The sequence below is a fragment of the Glycine max genome, chromosome 12, assembly GCF_000004515.6.
Source record: "Glycine max cultivar Williams 82 chromosome 12, Glycine_max_v4.0, whole genome shotgun sequence".
Lineage (NCBI taxonomy): Eukaryota > Viridiplantae > Streptophyta > Magnoliopsida > Fabales > Fabaceae > Glycine > Glycine max.
This window is the reverse complement of record NC_038248.2, coordinates 15388395-15399036: the sequence shown is the minus strand read 5'-3', so window position 1 is coordinate 15399036 and position 10642 is coordinate 15388395. Positions and strand designations below refer to the sequence as shown.

At 36.3% G+C, this 10642-nt stretch overlaps 1 protein-coding gene across 1 annotated transcript; it reads left to right on the top strand.

Annotated features, from left to right (window-relative positions):
• Positions 1–339: 339 nt before the first annotated feature.
• LOC121173148 (uncharacterized mitochondrial protein AtMg00820-like) lies at positions 340–699 on the top strand. Its single transcript, XM_041007214.1, has one exon. The coding sequence runs from the start codon at positions 340–342 to the stop codon at positions 697–699; it is 360 nt and encodes a 119-aa protein (XP_040863148.1).
• Positions 700–10642: the final 9943 nt, after the last annotated feature.

The window sequence follows — 10642 nt, the reverse complement described above, 5'->3', positions numbered from 1 at the left end:
TACTCTTTTCAGCACCATGCCTATCAATGCTATCACCCTCCCATTCAAAAAGTGTATATTTCAAGACATGTCATTTTTCATGAGTCAATCTTCCCATTTCAATCAAATGTTCCTGTCTCTCTCTCCCCGTCACTAATTTCAAATTCTGAAAATTCAAATCACAACAATTTCTTTTTATCTCGTCATCCTCTGATCATTCAACAACTTACACCACCTATTATTCCTCCAGCTCCTACCTAGAATTCAAATTCCTCCTTATCTACTCCACCTCTCATCTTAGTCGCCCCACCTGTACCTACATTATCTACTCAGTCTATTTATCCTACTCTGAACTCTTCTATGGGATCACCACCACCTATTCCCACAGTACCACCTCCATCCCCCGCACCTCGTCGTGTCACAAGATCAATGAATCAAATACAAAAACCTAACCCCAAATACCTTCTCACTACCAAACATCCTCTCCCTTCCTCCATTGAACCAACATGTGTTAGTCAGGCTCTCAAGTCTAGTGACTGGCGTGATGTTATGAGTAAGGAGTTTGATGCTCTAGTCCAACAAAGAACGTGGGACCTTGTACCTCGACCTCCAAATATCAATCTCATAGGATGCAAATGGGTCTATAGAGTTAAAAGAAAGGCCAATGGTGATATTGATCGATATAAGGCCAGATTAGTGGCCAAAGGCTTTCATCAATGACCTGGGTGGACTTTACTCAGACTTTCAGTCCTGCTGTTAAACCAACGACGGTCAGATTGGTTCTCTCCTTAGCCCTGCAAAATAATTGGCCCTTCGTCAACTTGATGTGAACAACGCCTTCCTTCATGGTTCCTTAAGTGAGGAAGTCTACATGAAACAACCTCCAGGCTTTATCCATCCAGAAATGCCTCGTCATGTTTGTTGTCTACGAAAGTCAATTTATGGCCTCAAGCAAGCACCACGGGCTTGGTTTCAGACCTTACAAAAGTTTCTTTGTGACTATGGGTTTGTTAATTCAAAATCTGACTCCTCTCTGTTCATTCTAGGAATTGCAGATTTTGTTTTATACACACTTGTGTATGTAGATGATATTATAATTACAAGAAACTCCTCCAGCAAAGTTGATGAGTGTATTGCAGCACTTGCTAAGACCTTCTCTATAAAAGATTTAGGGAACTTACACTATTTTCTTGGTGTTGAGGTAATTCATACAACATGGGTTTATTCCTTAGCCAACATAAGTACATTACAAACCTTCTTGAGCGAACCAAGATGGATGAAGCCAGTCTATCCTCACTCCAATGTCAACCAGCATTCCCTTGTGCAAGGATGATGGTTCCCCAAGCACTGATGTCACCTTCTACAGAAGCACAATTGGCAGCCTTCAATACTTGTCCATGACCCAGCCAGACATTGCTTTCTCAGTAAACAAGCTGGCCCAATTCACGCAACGACCCACTGCCACACATTTGACAGCATTAAAAAGGCTTCTACGCTATCTTAAGGGTACCATTTTTCATGGGTTGTTGCTTCAGAAACCAAGGTCCTCTTCCCTCATTGCATAGAGTGATGCTGATTGGGCTGGAAACAAAGATGATTTCACCTCTACCTCTGCACATCTTGTATACTATGGCTCCAACTTGATATCTTGGAAATCCTCTAAACAACGAGCTGTAGCCAAATTCTGAACGGAGGCTGAATATAGAGCTGTTGCAAATTCTGTAGCAGAATTGTTATGGATCCACTCCTTATTGACTGAATTACGTGTCACCATCCCCAAGTCTCCCTCACTTTTTTGGGATAACTTGAGAGCCACTTATCGTAATCCAGTATATCACAGTCGTATGAAGCATATCTCCATTGACATTCACTTTGTTCGAGACTTGGTCCAGCAAGGAAAAATCAGAATTCATCATGTTTGCACAGCTGACCAACTTGTTGATTGTCTCACCAAACCTCTTTCGAAGACTCGCCATCAACAATTACAAAACAAGATTGGTGTCACGGACGGGACCCCACTCTTGCGGTGATATGAATCCTCATGGCACAAGGGCTGACTTATGACCGTCTAGGATTCAACCTTGATGGAAAATGCGGAAATTGATTAAGGAAAGGATGGAAAATATGGTGGTTGATTTCGTGGGTCTTAATAAGGTGGTTCTTGGCATAAAATGGATGAATGGGATGGTAAAATGTAGGTTAAGTGGTGGCTGGACAGAAATATAGAAATGACAATAACTGAAGCTACAGGGCTCCAAATGAGGTGATTCCAAAACGAGGTGAAAGGTCTCGTTTTGAAAGTCAATTTAGGCTCAAGAATCACTTAATTTGAGTGCGTAAAATGGGAGTTATGGCCATGAGATAATTCTTGGCAGAGGTGGATTTTCTGGAATTGTGGTTTGAAAGAACAAGGGTCAAGATGAAAGGAAGGAAAGAATCACTCTTTCCAGTGAGGGCAACACACAAAGGTTGTGAGAGTCCTTTGATACAGCCAGGGTGTTCTTGAATCACTCAAGAATTTAGGAGAATCACTCTCACTAAGATAAAAGAGATAAACTCTAATTTTCTGAATAAAACTCAACTTGTGTTTATTGATAAAATGGTTCAGCTTATATAGAAGCTTTACAGCAGATTTTAGTAATGACCCACTAACCTAGAATTAAAATAACTTAATGCCATTAACCTAGGGAATTAAAAAAAACTTAATGGCTGAGTGTAACTGAAATTGTGGCAACCAAAAGTCACCCCCAACAGCCAACAAGTCAGCCACCATTTGGTCTCCCAAAAGGCTGATGCCTAGGTTGCCAATTGGGCCCTTATTACAACTTGAACTAAACCTAACTAAAGCCCTTTTAGTTGATTAACCCAAAACATATTTTTGGTCAGCCAACTTTACAAGGATTGGACCATTATTTAGACAAACTAAACACTCTAAAATTGAAACAAAGTGGTGTCATTTAGTCCTCCTCCATTTGGGCCATGATACAACTCACAACCTTGGACTTTTCTCCTTGAAACTTGGGCTTGTATTCAAATAGTATGGACAACACTTGTTGAAGAGCTTCCTTGGATTTCCTTGCTCTAGCCCTTGTCATAGGTCCTCCAAGTCCTTCAAGTGGATCCTTGCCCTTGCTCTTGGTCATGTCCTCATCATTCTCTCCCTCTTGAGAAGGATTTGTCCTCAAATCGGATTCTCCATCTGCATCAAAAAGAGATAAATCAGAGACATTGAAGGTGGAACTAACATTATACTCACTGGGCAGCTCAACTTTGTAAGCATTGTCATTGATTCTTTCAAGCACTTGAAATGGTCCATCTCCCCTTGGTTGAAGCTTTGATTTCCTTTGTTCTGGAAACCTTTCTTTTCTCATGTGCACCCAAACCCAATCTTCGGGTTCGAAGACAACCTTCTTTCTCCCTTTGTTGGCTTGTTTAGCATAACTTTTATTTTTCCTCTCAATTTGATCTTTTGACTCTCTCATGAAGCTTCTTCACATAGTCCGCCTTTGCTTGACCTTCTTTATGCTTAAAAACAGAAACATTAGGCATAGGCAAAAGATCAAGAGGAGTTAGTGGGTTAAAACCATAAACAACTTCAAAATCATCAAAAGTGTTAGTGGTCAAAATCTGATTTTTGCAAAACAAGATATATAGTGACTGTTTAGCACGAAACAACCTCTTGACCTCACTTTTTGTGGCTAAATAGCTCTCCCTCACTTCAAGTGTTTCACTCTTCTTTTGTTCACTCTTTTTCCTCTCAAGTGTTTCCCTCTTTTTCTCACTCTCAAGTGTTTTGCTCACTTTTTCTTTTTCTTTTTTCTCTTGAAGAAGTTTTTCTCTCATTTTCTTTTGATCCTCACACACTTCTTGTGGACTCAATGGCTTGAGCACAATCTTTTTGTCTTGGTGCATGAAAGAGATCTTGTTGGTGTAACCGTCATGATTGGCTCTTTTATCAAATTGCCATGGTCTCCCCAAAACTAAGTGACTGGCCTCCATAGGAACAACATCACAAAGTACCTTATCATTGTATTTCCCAATGGAAACGTCCACTTCCACTTGCTGCCTCACTTGCACCTCCCCATCCTTACTAAGCCATTGAAGTTTGTATGGCCTAGGATGTGGTTTAGTAGCTAAATTTAGCTTTGACAATAATCTAGCACTAGCCACATTGGTGCAACTACCTCCATCAATGATCACCATGCACACCTTGCCATTGATTAAACATCTAGTGTGAAAGATGTTTTCTCTTTGGCTCTCCTCCTCATGCTTCAATTGACCTCCAAGTAACTGCCTAATCATCAACAAATCTCCCTCCGGAGTCTCCTCTTCCTCTACATACTCACTCTCCTCTTCCTCTTCAACATCAGATTCACTTATATATTCTCCATCTCAAAGAACCATGGACCTTTTGTTAGGGCACTCATAAGCATAGTGTCCTAGGCCTTGGCACTTGAAACACTTCACATCTCTACTCCTTTTAGAGGGTTTCTCTTGGTACTTTGAGCGAGTTTTTGATGGGATAGGTGTGGAACTACTAGAAGTAGCAGCCCCATCTTTCTTACCTTTGTCTTTCCAACTAGAAGAACCAAAGTTGGTAAAACTCCTCTTAGCCACTCCCTTCCTTTTTAATTGTTGCTCCACTTGGATTGCTTTGTGAAGCAAATCATCCATTTCAACAAACTCCTGCAGCTCAACAATATCACGGATATCATTAGTCAAACCATTAAGAAATCGAGCCATAGTTACCTCCTCATCTTCTTCAATATTTGCTTGAATCATGAGCACATCCATTTCCTTGAAATACTCCTCAACCCCCTTGTTGCCTTGGGTTAGTTTTTGGAGCTTGAATTTCAAGTTCCTTGAGTAACTAGCCGGCACATACCGCTTCCTCATGATCTTTTTCATCTCCGTCCATGTATCAACCATTGGCTCTTCATTTCTTGCTCTCTCCTTTTGTAGCTTGTTCCACCACACAAGAGCATAGTCAGAAAACTCCGTGGTGGCAAGCTTCACCTTTTGGTCCTCCTCATAGTTGTTGCATGAGAAAACATGCTCTATTTTCATCTCCCACTCCAAGTAGGCCTCTGGATCATTCTTTCCTTTAAATGGAGGAATGTTGAGTTTAATACCATCAATTCGGTTTTGTCTAGGAACACCATCATTCCCTCTTCTCCTCCTTTCTTCTTCATTATGATCTCTATTCTCCATTTGATCCAACCTCTCATGGAGCGCATCATCTCGTTGTTTCATTAACCTCTCCAAATGTTGCATCAAAGCTTGCATTTGGAATTGCGAAAGCCCCACTCCATCATTAGGATTAGTACCTGACATCTCAAACAAACAAATCAAACGTAACAAGACAATTATAGTTGCTGTTTGAATACCTCACCCACTCAAGTGTATCACACAATTATGGCTTTTCTCTAATGAAACACTCTTGCCTTTTACCACTCTAATTCCCCTTGAGTTCTTAGGCAATTCAAGAGATTATGGCCACAACAAAGAACAATTCACCAATATGTGTAAGGTAAGGCTAGAGAGACAAGGAAAAGGTTAACCAAGAAAAAGGCTAACAATGTTTTTAGGCACAAATGAAGGAAATAAAATTCAGAATTTAGGAATTCAAGTAACAATCCTTCATGCAACCAATATATTACCTTAAAGAGTTTTTTTTTAAAAGTTCTTCAAGCATGAACCATTCAGCCCAATTTTTTTTTTTTAATTTTGCTTATACGAAATTCTGCTTCTTTTTTTTTATATCAAAGAGATCAAAAGGCTTAACTTTTGCAATGGTTCAGCCTAAATATATATATATATATATATATATATATATATATATATATATATATATATATATATGAATAAGAAGGTAATATAAATGGCAAAGAGAATAAAGAAGGATGTTACCCAATATTTCCAGCAAAGGAAGTGTTGATCCTAGAACCGGAGCTCTGATACCAAATGATATGAATCCTCATGGCACAAGGGCTGACTTAGGGCCATCTAGGATTAAACCTTGATGGAAAATGCGGAAATTGATTAAGGAAACGATGGAAAATAAGGTGGTTAATTTCATGGGTCTTAATAAGGTGGTTCTTGGCATAAAATGGATGAATGGGATGGTAAAATGTAGGTTAAGTGATGGCTGGACAGAAATATAGAAATGACAATAACTGAAGCTACATGACTCCAAATGAGTGATTCCAAAACGAGGTGAAAGGTCTCGTTTTGAAAGTCAATTTAGGCTCAAGAATCACTTAATTTGAGTGCGTAAAATGAGAGTTATGGCCACGAGATAATTCTTGGCAGAGGTGGATTTTCTGGAATTGTGGTTTGAAAGAACAAGGGTGAAGATGAAAGGAAGGAAAGAATCACTCTTTCTAGTGAGGGCAACACACAAAGGTTGTGAAAATCCTTTGATACAGCCAGGGTGTTCTTGAATCACTCAAGAATTTAGGAGAATCACTCTCACTAAGATAAAAGAGATAAACTCTAATTTTCTGAATAAAACTCAACTTGTGTTTATTAATAAAATGGTTCAACTTATATAGAAGCTTTACAGCAGATTTTAGTAATGACCCACTAACCTAGAATTAAAATAACTTAATGCCATTAACCTAGGGAATTAAAAAAAACTTAATGGCTGAGTGTAACTGAAATTGTGGCAACCAAAAGTCACCCCCAACAGCCAACAAGTCAGCCACCATTTGGTCTCCCAAAAGGCTGATGCCTAGGTTGCCAATTGGGCCCTTATTACAACTTGAACTAAACCTAACTAAAGCCCTTTTAGTTGATTAACTCAAAACATATTTTTGGTCAGCCAACTTTACAAGGATTGGGCCATTATTTAGACAAACTAAACACTCTAAAATTGAAACAAAGTGGTGTCATTTAGTCCTCCTCCATTTGGGCCATGATACAACTCACAACCTTGAACTTTTCTCCTTGAAACTTGGGCTTGTATTCAAATAGTATGGACAACACTTGTTGAAGAACTTCCTTGGCTTTCTTTGCTCTAGCCCTTGTCGTAGGTCCTCCAAGTCCTTCAAGTGGATCCTTGCCCTTGCTCTTGGTCATGTCCTCATCATGCGGGGCGTGTTAGATCAGCAAGTTAAGGGATGCGATACATATCTTAGTAGTCTGTTATGAGTTTCAATTATGTTTGCTTTGAATTGTAGATAACATCTCTGGTTGTTTTATATACCAGGTTGTTATGAATCTAAACAATTTTATCTCTTCCATGTAATCCTTATGTATAAATACACTTCCAAAGCAATAGAAAATATGTGTCATTATTGTTTCAATTCTCTACATGTGGCATGACTTAAGTTTAATGTGCTGTAGCCAAAACTCAACTAAGTGGTTTGATAATAGGATTAGATATGGAAGGTGGGTAATTGTGGAATAGTATGTTTTTGGCTAGATAAATGGCTTGAGAATGAAAGTCTACCCATCAAAGTACCCTAGACTTCTTCTCATCTCAACAAAAAAAAAATGAGGTGGCATGAGACTACATGAAATTCGCATATTAGTGAGAAAAATATACCCTAGTACAAAAAGTAGTTTTTTGCTAATTGGTCGCAATTTAGAGAGGAATTTGTGAGGTAACAATTTTATCTTGGATTTCCCGCAAATTAACTAGCATTTGGTGAGACAATTTCGTTGCTCACAAAGTTCTCGTAAAACCCTTGCAAAATCTTCATGAGTTAGAAAATGAAATTTTTATACTGAGGGAGTGTGCCCCACACAAATCCCTCACAAATATCTTTCTAATGTATTCCCTAGTCACGTTCTTGCAATTTTCTCAAATATTGGCGAGGGAATAAATTGGTTGCAAATATATTCCCCTTAATTTCATATTATTGTTAATTATAAATATTTTAAAACATATTGATAGTAAAATCAGAAAAATAATTAAACTCAATTATTTAAGATTAAGATTAGAATAATATTAATATTTTGCTTATTTTAAAAATATTATCATTTTGATATATTATGCTAAATTGTAATTTTTATCCCCTGTAATTCCTAATATACAATTTTAGTCCTCATATTTTTAAATTATTAATTTAGTTGCTTAATTTTAAAATGTGACATTCATGTGGGCTAATAATTTGACAAAGTGATTTATAATTTAAATATATTGTGAAAATTGTAGAGATGAATCCAAGTCCATGTGTTTAATTTTCTCTTCATCACCAAAACCATTACATCATTCAGCTTACTTTAGTATGATTTGAAAACTATATTGTATATACATTACTATATGAGTTAATTCATTTTCTAAAATATTTAATGTTAAATATCGTTTATAAATAATGAATTTATCCAATAAACCTAGCAATAAAATATTCTTTTAACTAAATTATTTTAATTATTATCAATTTTATTTTATTTCTAATTTTCTTATCATGTATATAATTATTTTAAAATTATTTCAGTTAAAATTGACTATGATTTTTAAATTATAAGATATAATTGTTATAATGACCTTAATTACCAAATTTATATAACTTTATGAATTAAAAAGGATAACAAAGTCTCTAAAAATTTTCTGCTCAATTGCATAAGATTTTCCTTTCAAATTTATTTACTTTTATTATAATAAATATAGAGATAAAGATTATTTTTAATTATCATATATTTTAAAACATATTTAAAATTTAATTAAAAATATTTAAACTTTAAAATTACAAACCTGATGACCTCGACTTGGATATCAAATTCCACCATGTAGAATATAAAATCATATATTTTTTTAATTCTCATTTTATATTATATTTAATATTAAATTTAGTTAATGTTAAATTGATTTTAAAATATGAAAACTTTTTAAAACTTATGATTTAAATAATTTAAAATAATTGAAATTTAATAATAGATAATTCTATATTAAAATTATATATAGTATTTTGAGATATTTTAAAATGATGCATTTAACTTTTTCTTCTAGACATTGTCATAGATGATGCAACAGACATTTCAGATAATCGAACCATCAGCAACATCTTAACCACTCAACCTATGGAGGATCAAGGTGGCAATAATAATTTTACTAGCTTGGGTTGATTACATATTAGTTGTCTTTTCTTGTTGTGAGACATTGATAAGTTTGGTTTTATAAGACATTGAGTAGTTTGATTTTGAAAGACATGCTGCCTCTTGAAAGTTTTATTTTAAATGAAATTTTAGTATATCTCTACATTTTATGAGTTTGGTTTTGTAAGACATTGAGTATTTTGATTTTGTAAGACATGTTGTCACTTGCAAATTTTATTTTGAATGAATTTTAATTATATTTGAACGTTTTGTTTGATTTAATTGATGAATTTCTTTGAGAGCACAAAAAATAATTGAATTAAAATTGTGAAGAAAATCTGACAAACGAATAGGATAACTAGAAATTTCCCATTTGAATATTGCAATGAATTTGTGAGGGATTAGTGAGGCCCAACAATAGATATATTACAAGAGATTGACAAGGGATTAGTGAGGGAAATATAACATATTTATTGCGAGAGACTCACGAGGGATTAGTGAGGGAAATATAACATATTTATTGCGAGAGACTCACGAGGGATTAGCGAGGCAATGACTAACAATTGTTGCGAGGGTTTGGCGAGTAATCAATGATGGAATACCGAGGAATTAATGAAACAGTAATTTGCAACCATGTAGTGGCAAAATAGCGAGGGATATCTTGCAAGACATTTGCTAGGGAGAAAGGTCACTTACTATGCAAGGGAATAGTGAGGGATGATATTGGTGGATTAGCGACGATAGTGTTAACAAGCTATGGGAGAATGGGACAATGATATTTGGAATTGGATGTTTTATTGGAAGAGAAGTTGCTTTGTTTGGGAAGAAAATATGAAATAAGATGTACGCTTACTCAACTGAGTGGTGTTTCTATGCATATGTTCTCTTGTGACACTTAGTCATGGTTGGAAGATAATAGCGGTACACATTGTACATTCAACATGTAAAGGAATCTGCATTCTGAAAGATGACTGCCAACAAGATGTTATATTCTCCTCTTTATGGAATCTGCATGTTCCTCCTAAAGTGCAATTCCATTCTTGGAGAGTCCTCCTAAATCATATCCCAACAAGGAAAAATCTGGCCCAAAGAGGCATCTCTATGCCTAATATGTCTTGTCCTTTCTGTTTGGCTCATAATCAAACCACATTACACATTTTCTTTAGTTATACTTACCTTGTTTGGAGCACCTACTCATCTTGGCTAGGTGAAGCTACTATGTTTTCGGACACAATAGAGAAGCATGAGCAAAATTGACTAGGATAGGGTGTGATGTTCGTATGTTATTATGGGGGGTGACTTTGTTGATAAATTGGAGGGTGCATTATCGATGTGCCTTCAAAGACGGTCGTTTTGAAAAACTGCCTTTGAATGAAAATGAATTTTTATTTTAATGCTCTACTACCATCGAAGGTTCTAGAGAGTACATAGGAAGAGGAGAAGTCGTTGACCTCGTACCTCCCCCTCCCTCTCCCTCTCCCTCTCAATGTATCTGAGTAATAACACGGTCCCTCTCTCTCTCCCTCTCCCTCTCCATCCCATCATAATTAAAGAAAACAGCTATTCACATTATTAGCAGATCGGACTCAACCGATGAATTGAAGCCGCAGTGAAACAAACC